Below are 21,225 nucleotides of genomic sequence, written 5' to 3' on the forward strand. Positions count from 1 at the left end.
CGTGCTCAAAATGCCTGGACCTTTCTGGGGGCGCCCTCCAGTATCCGTCAGAAAGGGTCGGCCGCATCATTGTGGTGTGCTGCGTCCTGCACAACAAAGCCCAGCAGAGGGGCGATGTTCCGCAGGCAGAGGAGGGCGGAGTGTTGGAGCAGCAGGAAGAGGCGCAGTCCTCCCCAGATGAGGGGGATGGGGGCAATGGTCAGAGCAGACGGGCTAGACATGGGCGGGTGGCTGTCCACCATTACCGGCTGGGCCAGCGGGCACGGGACAAGCTGATAGCCGCCCGCTTCACTGACTAGGGGGCGTGGGAATCGGCGAGTATGGCCTGATACCGCACACCATGGCAACACCTGAACACTCTCACCCCCCCCACCCACCCAGGACCCTCACCCCCTCCCCAACCACACCCATCCCACCAGCATGCACACCACCCCTCCATTGCAGATATGGGGACAGGCTGTCGGTGGCTCACTTGCTGGTGGGCCCCCGACCTCTGCATCGGCAACCTCCCGGTCCTCAGGTCCGCCGGCCAGTTCCAGGGCCCTTTCCTCATGTACGGTGAGTGGCCTCTCATCAGCTGGGCCCCCTCCAGTCCGCTCATGCCCCCTATTGTTGTGTGCGCACTTCTCCTGTGGGGGGCGGGTGGGTGGCAGGGGTAAAGGGCAACAGTGTTGGACAGGTATATGAATGCACGCCATCGGCTGCGCGTATAGTGCAGAGGTTAGGGTTAGGGTTAGTTTCCCCTGGGGGTGTGCCGCACATCGGGCAGGGAGGGGGGGGGGGCTCACCCTGGCCGCCCTGACGAGGTCGTTCACCTTCTTGTGGCACTGGGTGCCTGTCCGTGGTGTCAGAGTCACAGCGCTGACGGCCTCTGCCACCTCCCTCCACAGACGCCGGCTGAGGCGTGGGGCGACCCTGCGGCCGTGTCCGGGGTACAGGGACTCCCTCTTCTCCTCCACTGCGCCCAGGAGCACCTCGATGTCGCGGTCCTGGAACCTCGGGGAAGCGCTGCGGGCGGCCATCCTGTCGGGTCTTCCGGGGTGGGGGGGCGCGCGTCTTTTGAGCCGTCACGTCGTCACCATCCACGTCAGGTGACGCCATCGCGGATGGCGGCACGCCGCTCCTAGTCCATTCGGGGCCGGAGAATTTCCGTTGTTTGGGGGGGGGGCCCCAACGCCGGAGTGATCCGCGCCGTTTTTGGCGCCGGGTCCCGGACATCGTGCCAGTTTTCGGATAATCCCGCCCCTGGTTTGTCCTTTTGTTGAGACCATTATTCTCTCGCTGATGACAATCTCTGGTCCTGAACCAGGGGCGTCATTCTCCGACCCCCCGCCGGGTCGGAGAATGGCCGTTGGCCGCCGTGAATCCCGCCCCCGCCGAAGTCTCCGAAGGGAGAAAAGTCGGCGGGGCGTTAATGGCGCCGCTGCCGCGGAGAATGTCACGGGTCTGCGCAAGGCAGCCGATTTTCGGCCTGCCGATATTCTCCCTTCCGGATGGGCCGAAGTCCCGTCGACGTGATGACCGTTCACGTCGACGTGAATCAAACCTCCTTTTCATCGGCGTGACCCGGTGCTCCAGGCTCACGCCGACCAGCGAGGAGGTGAGTGACGGCCTGGGGGGTTGGCTCTGGGCAGGAAATGGCGTGGCCGCAGACTGATTGCGTGAGGAGAGGTGTGTCTCGGCTTGTGTGTGTGAGTGTGTGTGGCGGGGGGGGGGGGGGGGGGGCTGGTTAGAGTAGGCTGGGCTCCGGGGGAGTGCCGGGAGGGGGTCCGTGCCGGGGTGGAGGTTGGGGGGGGGTCCGTGCCGGGGTGGAGGTTGGGGGGGGGGTCCGTGCCGGGGTGGAGGGGGGGTCCGTGCTGGGGTGGAGGTTGGGGGGGGTCCGTGCTGGGGTGGAGGTTGGGGAGGGGGTCCGTGCCGGGGTGGAGGTTGGGGGGGGGTCCGTGCTGGGGTGGAGGTTGGGGGTTGGGGGGGGTCCGTGCTGGGGTGGAGGTTGGGGAGGGGGTCCGTGCCGGGGTGGAGGTTGGGGAGGGGGTCCGTGCCGGGGTGGAGGTTGGGGGGGGGGTCCGTGCTGGGGTGGAGGTTGGGGGGGGGTCCGTGCTGGGGTGGAGGTTGGGGGTTGGGGAGGGGGTCCGTGCCGGGGTGGGTGATGGGAGGGCAAATGAGTTGGTCCACCTGGCCAGGTGCCAGCCTCCAACAGTTGGACCCATGCGGTCCATGCCACCTGGCTGGGGGGAGGAGGGGATATGGGCAATGATGACATGTCGTCGTTCCCCTCCCCCCCACCAGGCCGTCATGTTTTCAGACCATCCAGCGATGTTGGCCGCCGTGGTGGCAGCCGCTCATGTCTATGTTGCCCTGGATGAGGAGGAGGAGGAGGAGGAGGAGGAGCGTGCCAGAGAGGCGGCGCAGGCTGCCGCAGAGGGGCAGGCGGCAGCCGCCCAGGCTGGAGGGACACCTGACCAACAGGACGAGGAGGGGGAGGAGGACGTCGCGGCCCAACGGCAACGGAGGCACCCGAGGGCGCCCCGTGTGTACCGGCCCGGCAGTCATACCAGGACCACACGGACCGGGAATGCAGGAGGAGACTCCGGATGAGCCGGGAAACCGTGGCACACATCTGCCACCTGCTGGCACACCTGTCACCGCGTGGCACTGGCGGGGGACACCCTCTCCCCGTGTCCGTCAAGGTTACGGTGGCCCTGAACTTTTATGCAACGGGGTCATTCCAGGCACCGAGTGGGGACCTGTCCGGCATATCGCAGACATCGGTGCATCGGTGCATCGGTGCATCCGGGCAGTGACAGATGCCCTTTATGCCATGGTGCACCGCTACATCCGCTTCCCCGTGGACCGGGCCAGCCAAGATGCCCGGGCCGTGGGCTTCTCTGCCGTTGCCGGGTTCCTCATGGTCCAGGGCGCGATCGATGGGATGCACGTCGCCGTGCGGCCACCTGCAGAGAACAGGGCCGTGTTCACTAATAGGAAGGGGACCTATTCAATGAACGTACAGGTGGTCTGCGACCACCGCATGATGATCCTGCACGTCTGCGCCCGTCACCCAGGCAGTGTACACGACTCATTCGTGTTGTCGCGGTCATCCATCCCCGGCATGTACGAGGGACGCCATCCCCGGCTGAGGGGCTGGTTGCTGGGCGACAGGGGCTACCCATTGCGATCGTGGCTGATGACGCCTATGCGGAGGCCACGCAATGAGGCGGAGAACCACTACAATGATGCCCATGTAGCGACAAGGGGAGTGATCGAGAGGTGCTTTGGCGTGCTGAAGATGCGTTTCAGGTGCCTGGACCTCTCTGGGGGCGCCCTCCAGTATCGGTCAGATAGGGTCGGCCGCATCATTGTGGTGTGCTGCGTCCTGCACAACATAGCCCAGCAGAGGGGCGATGTGCCGCAGGCAGAGGAGGGCGGAGTGGAGGAGCAGCAGGAAGAGGCCCAGTCCTCCCCAGATGAGGGGGATGGGGGCAATGGTCAGGGCAGACGGGGTAGACACAGGCGGGTGGCTGTCCACCGTTACCGGCTGGCCCAGCGGGCACGGGACAGACTGATAGACGCCCGCTTCACTGACTAGATGGGCGTGGGAATCGGGTAGTATGGCCACAGACCGCACACCATGACAACAGCCGACCACCCACACCCCCCACCCATCCACCCCACCCGCATGCACACCCCCCCCCCCCCAATTGCCGATCCACCGGCGGCACAACGGGCCGGGCTCACCCAGTTGCGGGTGGACGCGTGTCTATCGCAGGCCATGGAGGATGATGACAACCCGCCTCCGATGAGCTCCTGGCTCTACATCGTTGGACTATGTCTGACCCATGGCCACAGTACCACCATCCACCCGGACCATCCCTGCATGCGGCTGTGACACTGCAGCGCACGGTCCCGTCCTCTGCCCGGGGAATGTTGATGGCGGCCCAGGGGGAAGGGGGCAGACTCACCTGGGGCTGAGGTAAGACCACCCGTCACACACACACTTGCGCTCAACGTACATGACACGCCCGCACACTTTGGACAGAGCACAAAGGCAGCTTCGGGAGGTGTAACATTGACTTTAATAACCAAAGGAGTTCATGCACGTGCCCTAGCCCCTAAAACTCATCTGTGCCCTGCACCCGTGCCAACTTACTCAGTGCCTAATTGTTTGGCCTTACGGGCCCTTTGACTACGTCTACGTGGTTCCCCAGACGGTACAGCAGAACTGGAGGTGGACTCCTGTGATTCCTGCCCTCTGACACTGGATCCCTTTGGCGGCCGTTTCCTGGGGCGTCCTGGCCTAGATGGGCCAGGCTGCGGCCCGGGCGACTGGGATGGCGAGCTGCCAGCCTGTCCTGCCCGTTGCCCACCCGATGCACCTGGGACGGAAGGGGGGGAGTCCGAGGTGTCGCGGTGTACCGGGACCTCCCCTACAGAGGGAGCCGGGACGGACCACACCACCTCCTCCTCCCTCGGGGTGCCCGATGGCCCCCAGGCCTCTACATGGGTGGGGGATGCGAACGGACTGGCCATCCGACACGCCCCCGACATCTGGCGCTGCCAGTCCTGGAGGCCCGTGCTGGTATCGACAGGGGTCTGCAGGTTTGCAGCCATGGAGCCCAGGGGGTTGTCGAACCGTGTCTGTGACAGTGCGACGCCGGCTCGCACATGGCCACTGGCGCCGATGCCCTCAGCGATGGCCTGCTGAGACTGGGCCATGGCCTGCAGAGACTGGGCCATGGCCTGCAGAGACTGGGCTATGGCCTGCTGAGACTGGGCTATGGCCTGCTGAGACTGGGCCATGGCCTGCTGAGACTGGGCTATGGCGTTGAGCGCCTCTGCCATCTGGCGCTGGCACTGGCTCATGGCCTCCTGTGAGAGGGCAGCCATTTCCTGGGCCACAGACGCCGCCTGCACGGAAGGCCCCAGGCCTCGCAAACCGTTCCCCATGTCTGACACCGTCGCACCCATTGCCTCCACCGCGGATGCCACCCGTGCGGTGTCAGCCTGGGTGGCACGCATGACCGGGACCACTCCCAGCTCCTGGACGCGGGTGGACTCCTCCACCTGCGACCGCAGCCGCCGCAAGCCACCCGTCACCCTATTCGCTCGTCTCCGTGTCGGTGGTTGCATCGGATCTATGTGTGGGTGTGGTAACTGCAGGAACCCGGGATCCATCTGGGCGGCAGATGTTCGCTTGGCCTGGGCTGCCCTCCGACCGCCCGGTCCCTCTGCTGCTCCTACCTCCACCTGCTGTACCGGGACGGCTGTGTTGTGCGCACCAGTGAGTGTACCAGACGCCTCATCACTAAAGTGCCCAACCGTGGTGAGTGTTTCTGCGATGGTGGAGGGTGTTGGTGACAGCAGTGGCGTTGTGTCGTGCTCTTCGTCCCACTCTGAGTCCATGGCACTTTGGGGTGGGGGTTCGTCTCCACCCATCCACTCTGAGTCACTGTCCGGTATTTCGTCTTCCCGGGTAGGGGTGTCCTGGGTAGCGCTGTCCCGGGTAGTGCTGTCCTGGGTAGTGCTGTCCCGGGTAGGGGTGTCCTGGGTAGTGGTGTCCCGGGTAGGGGTGTTCTGGGTAGTGGTGTCCCGGGTAGGGGTGTCCTGGATAGTGGTGTCCTGGGTAGTGGTGTCCTGGCTCGGATGTGACGGGGGCCTGTGGCTGCCCCCCTCATCGCTGGGTGGTCGCTCCCGCACGTGACGGGGGTGTCGTCTCCCTGTTGCTCCAGGTCTCTCCGTCTCCCGTGGTGTGCGAGGGGCATCCTGCGGGCGTCGCATGCTGGAGGGTCCGGGTCTCTCCGTCTCCCGTGGTCTCCGAGGGGCATCCTGCGGGCGTCGCATGCTGGAGGGTCCGGGTCTCTCCGTCTCCCGTGGTGTGCGAGGGGCATCCTGCGGGCGTCGCATGCTGGAGGGTCCGGGTCTCTCCGTCTCCCGTGGTCTCCGAGGGGCATCCTGCGGGCATCGCATGCTGGAGGGTCCGGGTCTCTCCGTCTCCCGTTGTGTGCGAGGGGCATCCTGCGGGCGTCGCATGCTGGAGGGTCCGGGTCTCTCCGTCTCCCGTGGTGTGCGAGGGGCATCCTGCGGGCGGTGTGCATCTGCGGGGATGGGTGCCTGGACGTTTGGTCCTGCGATACACAATGAAGCATGCATGGTTAGACATCAGGCAGTGATCAGGTGATACGGGGGAGGGGGATATAGGGGAGGGGGGATATGGGGACGGGCTGTTGGTGGCTCATTTGCTCGTGGGGCCCCGACTTCTGCATCAGCAACCTCCCGGTCCTCAGGTCCGCCAGCCAGTTCCAGGGCCCTTTCCTCGTGTACGGTCAGTGGCCTCTCATCAGCGGGCCCTCCTCCAGTCCTCACATGCTCCCTATTGTTGTGTGCGCGCTTCTCCTGTGGGGGGGGGGGGGGGGGTGGCGGCAGGGGTAAAAGGCAACAGTGTTAGGCAGGTATATGAATGCACGCCATCAGTTGCGCGTGCATTGCAGAGGTTAAGGTTAGGGCTGGATTCACTTGGGGATATGGGGGTTATGGGGGAGGGGGGATATGGGGGAGGGGGGATATGGGGGAGGGGGGATATGGGGTATGGGGGATATGGGGGAGGGGGGATATGGGGGAGGGGGGGATATGGGGGAGGGGGGATATGGGGGAGGGGGGTATGGGGAGGGTGGATATGGGGAGGGGGGATATGGGGAGGGGGGGATATGGGGGAGGGGGTTATGGGGGAGGGGGGGATATGGGGGAGGGGGGATATGGGGTGGGTGGATATGGGGGAGGGGGGATATGGGGGAGGGGGGATATGGGGGAGGGGGGATATGGGGGAGGGGGTATGGGGGAGGGGGGATATGGGGAGGGGGGATATGGGGGAGGGGGATATGGGGGAGGGGGGATATGGGGGAGGGGGGATATGGGGGAAGGGGGGATATGGGGGAGGGGGGGATATGGGGAGGGGGGATATGGGGGAGGGGGTATGGGGAGGGGGGATATGGGGGAGGGGGATATGGGGAGGGGGGATATGGGGAGGGGGGATATGGGGGAGGGGGGATATGGGGGAGGGGGGATATGGGGGAGGGGGGATATGGGGACGGGGGGGATATGGGGGAGGGGGGGATATGGGGGAGGGGGGATATGGGGGAGGGGGGATATGGGGAGGGGGGGATATGGGGGAGGGGGGATATGGGGGAGGGGGTATGGGGGAGGGGGGATACGGGGGAGGGGGGTATGGGGGAGGGGGGTATGGGGAGGGGGATATGGGGGACGGGGGATATGGGGGAAGGGGGATATGGGGGAGGGGGGATATGGGGGAGGGGGGATATGGGGGAGGGGGGATATGGGGGAGGGGGGGATATGGGGAGGGGGGTATGGGGGATATGGGGAGGGGGATATGGGGGACGGGGGATATGGGGGAGGGGGGTATGGGGGGATATGGGGGAGGAGGGATATGGGGGAGGGGGGATATGGGGGAGGGGGGATATGGGGGAGGGGGGATATGGGGGAGGGGGGATATGGGGAGGGGGGGATATGGGGAGGGGGGGATATGGGGGAGGCTCACCCTGCCTGCTCTGACGAGGTCGTTCACCTTCTTGTGGCACTGGGTGCCTGTCCGTGGTGTTAGGGCCACAGCGGTGACGGCCTCTGCCACTTCCCTCCACAGACGCCGGCTGTGGCGTGGAGCAACTCTGCGGCCGTGCCCGGGATACAGGGCGTCCCTCCTCTGCTCCACCGCGTCCAGGAGCGCCTCCACATCGCGTGACTCGAACCTCGGGGCTGAGCGACGGCCAGCCATCCAGTCGGGTGTTGCGGTCGGGTGTTCCGGTCGGGTGGGGGAGAGCTGCGCGGCCTTATGAGCCGTCACGCCGTGCAGTGCGTATGACGTCGCTGCTAGCCCATTTCGGGCCGGAGACTATCGGCCCATTTTTATGACGTGACGCAAGTGGGATTTGCGCCGTTTTTTGCGCCGATCGGCGGACTTTCCGCCGATAACGGAGAATTTCGCCCTAGACGTCCACACACAACTCTACCAAGCTGCAATTCCGAGATAAACATCAGCCAGGTCTCTGGATGATAATCCCACTGCTTGTGTGTCATCAGCACAGCACCTTGGGATCACTTACGACAGAATGAGAGGGTTGACCTGTGACTGGATTCAAACTCAAAATCCTGTCACAATTACTTTTCAAATAACGTTGTCGGCGGCGTGAACGCACAGCAGTTAGAATTCCTGCTCAACCATGAGGAAAACTAGGGAGGCATTTACAGAACAAAGTCCTTCAGCTGAAACGTTACCTTAAGTTCCCTCCTGAGGTCGGAGCAGGAGGGCAGCGTCATCCTATGACATGAAACAAGAAGCACCTGGCAACCTGCTGCTGAGACTGGACACACAAATACGGTGACCCTTAACTCCGTGACCCTTTTGACACCTGCCTGCGACCCACCCACGGGGTCGCGACCCACACTTTGACAAACCTTGCACTAAATCATAACTGAGCCTTTTGCTCTGCTCCTCTGGTATCTTCACCTTCTTTGAGCACTCTACCCCATGTTCATCCTTCTTGCCTCTCCTTTCAAATTCAAATTTTCTGCTACAATACCCCATGCCCCACCCTGAATCTCTCACTAAGCTATCCTTCCAGCTTTCAACCTTGTAGCCTCAGCACTGACTGACATCTCCTCGTCTTCTGCGATTCCATCTCAGAACGCCATTGTCCTCTGAATTCACTGTCTTTCTATCCTCCCTAACATTTGCCTGTTTTATAAACTCTCCTATGCGTAGACATCTCCTAGGCTTAACTGTTTCTCATCATTGGCAGCTGTGTCTTCAATTTTAGACCCCATGTTTTTGGATTTCTTTACCTAAGCCCTCGGCCTCTCCACCTCCATATTCTCTTTTAAAACCTACCTCTCTTACCAAGCTGCCTGTTACCTCTTCGAATGATGCCTTCCTTAGAGCAAAGTTCATTTATTTCTGATTTGTGCTTTTGTGAGGCATTTCTGTACTTGCTTATTTTCCAATTTAAAATGATAATTGCTACTTTAATTGATGTGACCAGTCAATAATTTGAAGGTCGTTCTCCTTAGCATATTCATTCAGTCTCATATAAATCGAGAAAATTAACAGAAAACTTCAGGTTAGTTAGCTTACCTCTGTTACCATTATTAATCCAACCAGGTAAGACGCAATTGCGATAATGCAAATTAACTGCTCTCTTCTGTATCCTGTGCGGAATATCTTTGGATACATGTCTATTATAGCTGTCACCAGACTTTCCATACAGACAAACTGCAAGGAGAAGAGTAAAAAAGTTGAAAATACATGGCCATATTTTCTTTGTAAACTTATCTAAAGAGAACCTAGACCAGTGGAAGTCCTAACGAACTGTGTATCTATGTATCTAATTGCATCACAACTTTTGAGTTATTCTTCCTTGAGTTTAGAAAGTTGAGTGGTTATATAATCACCCTGCTATATGTAAAATGATGAAGTAGTTCTTTTTGGTAGATTCAGAGAACTTACTTCCCCTGGTGGGGAATCTCAAACAAGGAAGCAAAATCTTCAAAGTTGAGCTCAGCGAAAGACATGGAAATGAACTGACAAAGAGCAGTTGAATATTGGGACTCATTTTCTCAAAAGATTGTGGACGCTGTATCAATTAATGTTTTTAAGGCTGAGAGTCATAGATTTTATTAGTCAAGAGTATCAAGGAAAATGGAAACAGTGCCAGTGAATGGAGTTGAGGTATCAGGGCGGCAGGGTAGCACAGTGGTTAGCACTTTTGCTTCACAGCGCCAGGGACCAGGGTTCGATTCTGGCTTGGGTCACTGTCTGTGTGGAGTCTGCACGGTCTGTGTCTGCGTGGGTTTCTTCCAGGTGCTCCGGTTTCCTTCCACAAGTCCTGAAAGATATGCTTGTTAGGTGAATTGGACATTCTGAATTCTCCCTCACTGTACCAGAACAAGCACCGGATGTGGTGACTAGGGAATTTTCACAGTAACTTCATTGCAGTGTTTTTAAAAAAAATTTGGAGCACCCAATTCATTTTTTTCCAATTAAGGGGCAACTTAGCATGACCAATCCACCTACCCTGCACACCTTTGGATTGCTGGGGCGAAACCCACGCAGACACGGGGAGAATGGGCAAACTCCACATGGACAGTGACCCAGAGCCGGGATCGAACATGCGGCCTCGGCGCCTTGAGGCAGCAGTGCTGGCCACTGCTTTGTCGTGCTGCCCTAACTTCATTGCAGTGTTAATGTAAGCCTCCTTGTGACACTAATAAAGATTATTATTATTAATGGAGGGGTGAAGCAGGTTCAAAGTGCCATTAGGCCTACTTCCTATTCCGATGTTCTATTCCCAAATGGAGTCACATAAATCCTTTTGACAACTAAAACCTTGCTAAAGCCAATCTTGAGAAACAGAAGACTGACTTGACAATACTAGGCTGAAGGTTTTGTAGCCTATAGTATGGGTTCAGCAGGTATTGATTATCTGTGAGTGAACCCAGAGCAAGAGGGCGGCTAATTAGTTAGGGTCTCCTAGCTGTGCCTAGTGGAACACGAGGCAATCCGGTTTTCCCACTGCGGTCTGTTTGGAGCATGATATTTGACTCTGTCGAAGTATCACCTTGTCTTACGTCTAGTAGATATCATGGTTCTCCACAATTGATGTTTACGTTCGCAAATCTATTAGTCTTGTCTCTGGGTTATTTCCAAAGACATTCCATGTCAACAGGCCCTTGGAACAGTTTCACTCACAGGCCACAATTATTTGAGTTGGAAGTATGCAGGGAAAACCTTCTGGAAACTTGAGGACAGTTTTTTGAGTGGGCGCGAAATGGGGGGAGATACTTGGAAATGGTGCAAGAATCAAAAGGCGAGCAGATGCAAGAAGCAGAGAGAGCATTCAGAGATGCCGGAGAGAAAGCAGCAGTTGTTGGTCCTGGAATAGCTGCAACAGATTGCCTCAATAGATGGTGAATCAGCAGAGCGAGGACTCATAGGAGACTTTGCATACGTTGGTATAAACACTGCAAACTAATAAAACTGACCAATTATATTATTAATTAATTTCTATGAACAGCTCATTATGTACTTTCGGAAAGACATTCTTTAAATTCATAGTCACCTCGGCACTTTTAAAACCACGCTGACAGTGTGGCACACAGCATAAGCAGGCATATTAATCATTCAATAAACAGTCAGCAATTAATTCACTTTTTCTTAAGTTCGACCAGCAGCTTCATAATGATTTATTGTTTAAATTGTTGGGCGAATTTAATAGTAAATGTGAAAAGAAATGTGTATCAAAGTAATAAATGTAAGGGGTAGAAATCTCTAGAACAGATATCTAAAAGAAGATGATAAAGAAAAGGGGAAATACTTAAAATAAATACCGATTCAAAAAATGTCAAGTTGGTTACATCTGTAAAATATAAAAAGAATGGAATATTTGAAGATGAGGGAACAATATAAACAAACAAAGGATTACTTTGGAAACCTGGGGCGAAATTCTCCCCCAACGGCACGATGTCTGCCGACTGGCGCCCAAAACGGCGCCAATCAGACGGGCATCGCGCCGGCCCAAAGGTGCGGAATCTTTGGGGGCCGAGCCCCAGCATTGAGGGGCTAGGCCGGCGCCGGAGGGATTTCCGCCCCGCCAGCTGGCAGAAATGGCGTTCGTTGCCCCGCCAGCTGGCGCGGAAATGCGGCGCATGCGCGGGAGCGTCAGCGGCCGCTGAAAGTTTCCCGCGCATGCGCAGTGGGGAGAGTCTCTTCCGCCTCCGCCATGGTGGAGGCCGTGGCGGAGGCGGAAGGGAAAGAGTGCCCCCACGGCACAGGCCCGCCCGCGGATCGGTGGGCCCCGATCGCGGGCCAGGCCACCGTGGGGGCACCCCCGGGGGTCAGATCGCCCCCCCAGGACCCCGGAGCCCGCCCACGCCGCCTGGTCCCGCCGGTAAATACCAGGTTTAATTTACGCCGGCGGGACAGGCAATGTCTGGGCGGGACTTCGGCCCATCCGGGCCGGAGAATTGAGTGGGGGGGTCCCGCCAACCGGCGCGGCCCGATTCCCGCCCCCCCCCCAATCTCCGGTATCGGAGACTTCGGCGGGGGCAGGATTCACGGCGGCCAACGGCCATTCTCCGACCCGGCGGGGGATCGGAGAATGACGCCCCTGATATCTTTGTCTTCTGCCGAATGTGGCTCCTGTCGAATGCCAGGATATTCGCCCAGGCCCACCACTTAAAAATGAACATGACACACCTGATTTGGCTCCTAGCTTCCAACATGCCTGGTTTGCATTGTTCTAGCAGGAGCTACACTGCTGTCAGTGGGATCCTAAGTTTATACAAACTACTCCATTACATCAGTGTGCAATAACTAGTGCAGGCAGAAGGAAAGGATAGCCTGGGAACATGGGAGGTACAGGAGTGACATTCCTTGTAGGTTAAACTACCTGAGGCAGTGGATCAAAGAGGGAGCAGCAGTGCATGATAACACTTAGACCCTGCGGGGTGCTTCAGGTTGATTAGCACAGTACTCCAGCGCTGCCAGTCACCTTCACTACACTCCCAGTGACAATGAAAGGCCCAGACTTTAAAATGTCACCAAGGTTCTTCCAGACACACATACAGGGATCGCCACAGATCTCAGTCATTTCTCAGTACACAGAGGAGTTAAGTGAACTGCATAATGCTCCAATTCCTTCTGCACAAAGTTCAGTAGCAAGCTGAAAAGGAGATTGATGTAGCACCAATTACTGGCTCCATCATTGACTGCAAACTCACAGCTATTTGTCCACCTACCCTGCATATACCTAAAGAGGGAAAATGTAAGGTCTCTACCCTGCCTAATTCCAATAAGCATGATGCTTTCTTTCGAAGACAATCAAATGCATTTTGAAAGAATGAAGAATAGAAGACTGACAACTCAGGGCGCGATCCAACGGCCACACTGCACCACGACGGCGGGGACCTGGACTTGCCCCTCCCATATTGCGTTCGGGCTGGAGAGGTGGAGGTCGGGGTTTGTTTTGGGGGCCTCGCGCCAATGGGGAGTTCCGGCGAGTGGAGCTCCCCACTGTACAAATCGGGGCTACGTGCTGCCTCGGCTGCGCGTTCCCTGTTCAGGTCCCTTATACAACGCGAGTGCCAGGAATCGTGTTTTTCTCTATGCCGGTAACCGTGCGGGATTCTGGGCGGGATTCTCCGGTATCCGGTGGGCGGGCCGTACCGGTGCCAAAGAGTGGCGTGAACCACTCCGGCGTCGGGCCGCCCGGAAGGTGCGGAATCCTCAGGCGGCAAAGGGCTTCCGCTGGCCGGCGCGAGTTGGCACATGTGCGGGTGCGCCAGCGTATGCTGGCGTGATCCCAGCGCATGCGCAGGGGGGTTCTTCTCCGCGCCGGCCATGGTGGACCGTTGCAGCGGCCGGCGGGGAGGGAAAGATTGCCCCCACGGCACAAGCCCGCCTGCAGATCGGTGGCCCCAAACGTGGGCCAGGCCACCGTGGGGGCCCCCCCGGAGCCAGATCCCCCCGGGCCCTCCCGAGGACTCCGCAGGCCGCCCGCAGAGCCAGGTCCCGCCGGTAAGGACCTTGTCTGATTTACGCCGGCGGGGCTGGCCGAAAACGGGCGGCCACTCGGCCCATCGCGGAGCGGAGAATCGCCGGGGGGGGCCGCTGCCAACGGCCCCCGACCGGCGCAACGCGATTCCCGCCCCCGCCGAAGAATCCGGCAGCCGGCGCCGTGGCCCCACCCCCGGCGATTCTTCAGACCGGTGGAGGGTCGGAGAATCCCGCCCACAATCTCTGCCTAATCCCGCACATAAGAGTGGACAGATAAAACGAGGCACAAGGAGAGACTTGAATGCTGTCATTGAGCAGACATCCAAGGAATTCTCCAGCCCCCCCACCATGGCAGGTTTCCCCGCCGCCTAGGTGGCTCGTCATTGGCTGCTGGCGGGATCTTCTGGTCCTGCTGTAGACTACGGAATTATACATGGTTCGCCCGTCCTCCTGCTGCCGGGAACCCGCGGCAGGGTCAACTGGAAGGTCCTGCTGGAGGGAAGGGCTGGAAAATCCCAACCATTCTGATTGTGGTCAACAACAGAAATGGCCAAATTCTCAAATCTAGAACAGTCAATACTACTTCAACTGATAAACTGTATCGAGATTGAACTATTGCAGAAAATAAACAAAAGGCCATCAACTTAGTTTGAATCTTTGGCCAGTTATTGCTACGTAAGCTAATTTTGTAATCATCAGTCAAAATTACAAACACTGAAAGGTGCCCATTTACAAGCTCGGTTTTGATAGAAGATGGGGAGCGTCTGAACAGTCATGGTAATACGCTATTATTCAAATATATTCTGCAGATTTGGTTGGAACCTTCCATTTTAATGATATTGTAATTCCCAAGTTAAAAGTACATTTAAAAAAAAGTTATCCTCCCTCAAAAAAATTCAATCAGAAATTACATCTTTACACAAAGTGTAGTGAGGCCGTGGAATGCCCTACCTGCTACAGTAGTGAACTCGCCAACATTGAGGGCATTTAAAAGTTTATTGGATAAACATATGGATGATAATGGCATAGTGTAGATTAGATGGCTTTTGTTTCGGTGCAACATCGTGGGCCGAAGGGCCTGTACTGCGCTGTATTGTTCTATGTTCTATACATCTGAAAATTCATGGAGCCACATGTAAACTATCCTGCCAGTATAGTTCACCATCAAACAGTGTGACTGATGACTGATTGTAAAGTCCAAAAGTACCACAGCACTTATTGTAGTTTGATTACACCGGCTTGTCAAAACACATGCATATTCCTTTATGCAAAATTGTTTTCATGTTTATTTTACCTGACTGTCCAGTCCAAGGAAAATGAGCATCAAGAAGAATAGAACAGCCCATAATGGTGCAAGAGGCATCATAGTGACAGCCTTCGGATAAGCAATGAATGTCAACCCAGGACCTAGAAATAAATATGAAGATGTTATTAATGATCTCAGATATTCCCCGGATTGAGGCAAATTTTGAGACAGGCACCCATCTTTCAATCTCTCAAAGTCTATAATGCTGATGAGTTAAGATCATGTGGCAGAGATTTAAACATAGAATCAAAAGATAAGGCATCTCTTGATTGTTTCCATTGCTCTCGGTTTCAGTTGTCTTATGAGGGAAGGTTGGGCCTATAATTATTGGAAGAACGAGAGGTGATTTTATTGAACCATAAAATTCTAAGGGGGTTTGACAAGGTAGATGCTGAGAGGATGATCCCTCTCATGAGGGAATTTAAAACTAGGAGGCACAGCTTCAAAATAAGGGGCAGCCGGATTCTCCGATCCTGAGACTAAGTGTTGACGGCGGGGCAGGATTTAACAGGTTTAAAGCGGGTTCTACGACAGCAAAATTGGCACCGCACCTGGATCAATTCACCGACTGTTAACTGTCAGCACGCTGTAGCGATGTTGGAAATTTTTCGTACCCCTCTCTCCCCCTCAGCAGTCACGGCGCCTGTTTCCCGATTTTTAAAAGCACAAATAAACCTCCTTGTCGCGAATTCCCGTGGTGGAGGCGTAGGATCGCAGAGGCCCCGGCGTCGGCCACCATTTTGGCATCCACCCAATCGCCTTTTCCGATTTTGGCGTCGGCCGACGGAGAATCCCGCTCGAGGACTTTATTCTCCCAAAACGTCCCATTAATCTTTGGAATTCCCTACTCCAGCAGGCTGGGAAGGTTGGATCATTAAATATGTTCAAGACAGATTCTTGATTCGGGAGTTGAAGGTTAAGGGGAGCAGGCCAGAAAGTGGAATTAGGGTAAGTGTAACCACAATCTCCTATTGGATGGAGAAGCAGGCTGGATGGTCTACTCTTGCTCCTATTTCTAACTTGCATGTTGTTTCTCTTCGCATTTTTGATCCTTCCTTTTTTGTTCTTTTCTGCCCTCACCCGCTCCTTTCCTTACCTCTGTACCCGCTTAAAACCTGTTACATCTCAGCTTTTTACAGTGCTGATATCTAACTCTGTGCAAGTGAATGAATTTTGGAGTGGTTTAAAATCTCACCTATTCACTACTTTTCTCTCTCTATAGATGTTGCCTGTCCGACTGAATATTTTCTGTTTCTAATTGGGATTTCCAGCATCCTAAGATTTTGCCTTTGCGATAGGGTACGGCTATTAGATTCCGCTACTCAATTTCACTTGATGTGAGTTAACATAATGTAGATTTCTTTCCACTTTGCACCTTCTGTAAAAGTGAAATTTTGGAGTTGGGTTTATCTTTATCACCTGAGGCGTGCACAGGATGGATTGACTGAAAAGAAACTCAGTGCTTTTTGTTTATGTGTGCCAACCTGACTGCCACATTTGTCTCCTGAGATCCATGTTTCCCTCTCTAATCAACAAGACGGGGAAAAGGTTGTTTTGGGGCTGGTATTAGGAACTTGGAACCAGTTTGATGGGTGCGTGCAGTCCTATGGGATAGAATTTGGTTGGAGGACAACAGAAAACTGGCCAACCACGAGGCACCAACATGATCATGAACCCTGCTAAACATGACTACCTAAACTGGCAGAAACAATGAAAGGTTTGTGAAGCGAGTTCGAAAGTGTACAAAGTTTTCTCGGTGCAAAGTGGAAAGAAATCTACATTTCATATGTTAACACGCATCAAGTGAAATTAAGTAGCAGAATCTAATGGCCGTACACTATTGCAAAGGCAGAAACCTAGGATGCTGGAAATCCCAATTAAAAACATAAAATATTCAGCAGGTCAGGCAACAGCTGTAGGGAGAGTAAAACAGTGAATAGGTGAGATGTTAAACCACTCCAAACTCAAATGCATAAAGGTTCTTTTCACAGCAGGCCCCCAGAAAACAGCAATGTGATGATGGCCAGAAAGCTATTTTTGGCATGTTGATTGAGGAATAAATATTGGTCAGGACACCAGGATATCTCATCTGCTGTTCGTCGAAATAGGGCCATGGGATCTTTAACATCCGCCCATGCAGGGTAGACGGGAACTTGGTTTAACATCTCATCTGAAAGACAGCATCTCTGACAGTGCAAACCTCCCTCACAACTGCACTGGATGTTTATGCTCAAGCCCTGCAGTGGGACTTAAACTTTGTCAGTCAGAGGCACGAATGCTACCGACTGAGCCATGACTGACACTGACTCTCCTTGGCCTTCTTGGTCTGTCTGCAGCCTTTGATGTGCTCGCCATATGATCCTGCTCCAATGCCTCTTCTCCACTGCCCAGCTAAGTAGGATGGCGCTGGTGGCATCCTTTCTTTAACTGTATTAGAGAATCACCCATAAAGACACCGCATATTTGCACCATTGGTCAGACCACAATATCCGACAATCCATATTTTCAGCTCATGCTCTGCTTCAACCCTCATCATTGCCTGTGTTACCTCTGTACCTCACTACTCCAAAGCCCTCCTGGTCAGTCTACACCGCGATAAACTTGAGGTCACCCAAAGTTCTGCTGCACCCTTACTGACACCAGTTCCACTCATCTATCATTCAGGCCTACATTGGGGCAGCATGGTAGCACAAGTGGCTAGCACTGTGGCTTCACAGCGCCAGGGTCCCAGGTTTGATTCCCCACTGGGTCACTGTCTGCACGTTCTCCCTGTGTCTGCGTGGGTTTCCTCCGGGTGCTCCGGTTTCCTCCCACAGTCCAAAGGTGTGCAGGTTAGGTGGATTGGCCATGATAAATTGCCCTTAGTGTCCAAAAAGGTTAGGAGGGGTTATTGGGTTGCGGGGATCGGGTGGAAGTGAGGGCTTAAATGGGTTGGTGCAGACTCAATGGGCCGAATGGCCTCCTTCTGCACTGTATGTTCTATGTTCTATTAGTTACCAGGCAGACAATGCCGTGATTTTAAAACTTTTATCCGTGTTCAAAAATACATCTATGGCCTTGCTCCTGTCTCTGTAATCTCCCTCCTTCAGCCCTCGCAATCCTCCTAAATATCTCTACTCCTCTAATTCTGGTCTCTGGAGCATTCTCGATTTTAATCGGGAATAGATTATAATTGGGGCGGTTTGGTGGCACAGTGGTTAGCACTGCTGCCACACAGCACCAGGGACCCAGGTTCAATTCTGGCTTTGGGTGACTTGTCTGTCTGGAGTCTGCACTTTCTCCCCGTGTCTGCGTGGGTTTCCTCCGGGTGCTCCGGTTTCCTCCCACAGTCCAAAGATGTGCAGGTTAGGTGGATTGGCCATGATAAATTGCCCCTTAGAGTCCAGGGATGTACAGGTTAGATGGGGTTACGGGGATAGGGTGGGGCAGTGGGCCTAGGTAGGATGCTCTTTCAGAGGGTCAGGTGGCCAACAGGCCTCCTTCTGCACTGTATATATTCTATGATTATAATCTTTCCACTATTGATGGACTTACCTTTAGTTGCCTAGACCCTCGGCTCGGAATCTCCTCCGTAGACCTTCTCCTCCTCGGTACCTCTCTTTCCTCTTTGAAGAGGCTCCTCGAACCTACCTCACTAACCGAGATTTTGCTCATCTGCCCTCCGTATGTATTGGTGAAGAAATTTTGCTTCTTGTTTTGTGCCTTGGGGCATTTTATTATGTTAAATGCGCTGCAGGAATAATACTTGTTGTTGCTGCATTATTCTGCTGAAGCCTGCCTATTTATCCAGTGCTACCTCCTTTATCCAAATTTACAGGCAGAGACAAATATGAACCCTTGTGACATCACTTTTGGAATGCTCAGTTTTATTTAAATCAATCTACTCAAATATGTATTTGGGCAGAATTCCATGCCGCAGACTTCCTTTTCAATAATAAACAAGAGTGAAAATCATTTATTTGGCATTCCCAAACAAAGCAAGGAGAATTGAGCTGTTTCATTCTTTTCTTTCCAGTTTTGTCTCGCCTCTTAATAGGCAAGCAGTAAAACCGTATCTGTGGTTTCCATGGTGACCTGATTTTTTTTTTTTTTCGAGTTTGCATCCTCATTGTAAACACAGTGCAATTCTTGGTCCTGCCACTTCCAGGCACCATGTTGTGACTGGTAAAGATGTAAATATGAAGCGGACAAAAAGCTTTAAACTGCTCATTCACGTGCCATTCCCCAGCTGCATGGCGCCATGTTATTTTCTGGACTAAATGAACTGAGGCCCGGTTTATTTGGTCGTCCTGAACAGCTCCCAGCTTCTTTCTGCTGTTTTCCTTCCTCTGGCCTTCTAGAATCTCGGCCTCTCTCTGTTCTATTCCCTCCACCCTCAATCATTCCAGTCTTTCAGCAGCCTTGCGGAATGAAGCAAGGGATGGCCAAAAAAAGAGATCAGAAACAAATATATTTTTAAGAAGGCCAAAGGGAAACGGGATTTCCTTTAAAAAAGCGAATACACCTGGAACAGTTTTTTTCTGAAGAAGCGTACACATAACAGAAAACTTAAAGAAAGCAAGAACAAAATAAAGAGGGAAAACAATAATTGGAAGCTGTTTTTAAATTAGTAAGGAGGAAACCTTCCTCAGAAATTCTCAAATAATAACTTGTGCGTGAAACGGAAGGCTGCACTAGTGGGTGTTTGAAATTAGGGTACATTGTTGGGGTAATGTGGACATAGCTTTGCCCTCGACCAAATCGGGGGTACTGTTAACCTTGCTGCTGATGTGGTATAAGAAAAAGTTTTGATATCAACCGATCAGCAAGAGGCAAGTTTATAGCTTCAGCTTGGACATCCATGAGTGTTTCCCAACATATTTCTCTAGTTTCTAAAGCAAAAGCACAACATTGCAAATGTTGGAAATGGGAATTCTCCGGAAACGGCGCGATGTCCGCCGACTGGCGCCAAAAACGGCGCAAATCAGACGGGCATCGCGCCGCCCCAAAGGTGCGGAATGCTCCGCATCTTTGGGGGCCGAGCCCCAACCTTAAGGGGCTAGGTCGGCGCCGGACGAATTTCCGCCCCGCCAGCTGGCGGGAAAGGCCTTTGGTGCCCCGCCACCTGGCGCGGAAATGACATCTCCGGGCGGCGCATGCGCGGGAGCGTCAGCGGCCGCTGACAGCATTCCCACACATGCGCAGTGGAGGGAGTCTCTTCCGCCTCCGCCATGGTGGAGACCGTGGCGGAGGCGGAAGGGAAAGAGTGCCCCCACGGCACAGGCCCGCCCGCGGATCGGTGGGCCCCGGTCGCGGGCCAGCCCACCGTGGGGGCACCCCCCGAGGCCAGATCGCCCCACGCCCCCCAGGGGCCCGCCCGCGCCACCTTGTCCCGCCGGTAAGGTAGGTGGTTTAATTTACGCCGGCGGGACAGGCATTTTAGCGGCAGGACTTCGGCCCATCCGGGCCGGAGAATCGCGCGGGGGGGCCCGCCAACCGGCGCGGCGCGAATCCTGCCCCCGCCGAATCTCCGGTGCCGGAGACTTTGGCAACCGGCAGGGGCAGGATTCACGCCAGCCCCCGGCGATTCTCCGACCCGGCGAGGGTCGGAAAATTTCGCCCCTGATGTGCGGTCATTGATCCGAAACACAATGGGGGCGATTCTCCGATATTGAGGCCAAGTGCTCGCGTCGTCGTGGCCCACAGGGGGCCAGCATGGCACTGGAGCGTTTCACGCCGCTCCAGCGTCCTTATGTGGCGCCAAATGGGGGCCGCGCCAACCCGCGCATGCGCAGTTGGGCCGCACCATCCTGCACATACACGGAGAACGTCTTACGCGCGCCGGCCCCTCACCAACATGGAGCCGGTGTTCTGGGGCCGCGCGCGGAAGGAGGTAGGCCCGGAGGGGGGAGGCCGGCCCGCCGATCGGTGGGCCCCGATCGCGGGCCAGACCCCATCGGAGTCCACTCCTGTGAAGGAGCCCCCCCCACCCCCACCCCACAGGCCGCCCCCCCCCCCCCAGTGTTCCCGCAGAGTTCCCGCCGGCAGCGACCAGGGGTGGACGGCGCCGGCGGGAACCTTTCGTGTCGTAGCGGCCACTCGGCCCATCCGGCCTGAGAATCGCTGCTCGCCGGTTCTCCGAGCGGCCCGGTGCGAATCGCGCGCCGCTGGTTTCCGGGGGCTGGGAGAATCGCGCGTGGGGGTCGGGCGGCGTGGCACGATTCGCACGGCACCCTGGCGATTCTCCCACCGGCGTGGTGGGGGGGGGGGGGGGAGAGAATAGCGCCCTAATTCTTTCCTCTCCCCACAGAGACTGACGGTTGGATCTCTGTGTCTATTCATATCCCAGTGTCCGTTTTTAACCTCCCGTTTCTAACTCAGT

General features: G+C 55.5%; 1 protein-coding gene across 3 annotated transcripts in view; it reads right to left on the reverse strand.

Moving 5' to 3' along the window:
* The window catches only part of slc6a11b (solute carrier family 6 member 11b), a 209,323-nt gene that overhangs the window by 19,464 nt on the left and 168,634 nt on the right, over positions 1-21,225 (reverse strand). For all 3 annotated transcript variants that reach the window (XM_072472598.1, XM_072472596.1, XM_072472597.1), the window contains exons 10-11: positions 14,853-14,965; positions 9,140-9,277 (exon numbers count right to left, since the gene is read on the reverse strand). In XM_072472598.1, coding sequence (XP_072328699.1) covers positions 9,140-9,277; positions 14,853-14,965 — 251 coding nt within the window. The remainder of the gene's footprint in view (positions 1-9,139; positions 9,278-14,852; positions 14,966-21,225) is intronic.

This window comes from Scyliorhinus torazame, chromosome 13, assembly GCF_047496885.1.
Source record: "Scyliorhinus torazame isolate Kashiwa2021f chromosome 13, sScyTor2.1, whole genome shotgun sequence".
NCBI lineage: Eukaryota > Metazoa > Chordata > Chondrichthyes > Carcharhiniformes > Scyliorhinidae > Scyliorhinus > Scyliorhinus torazame.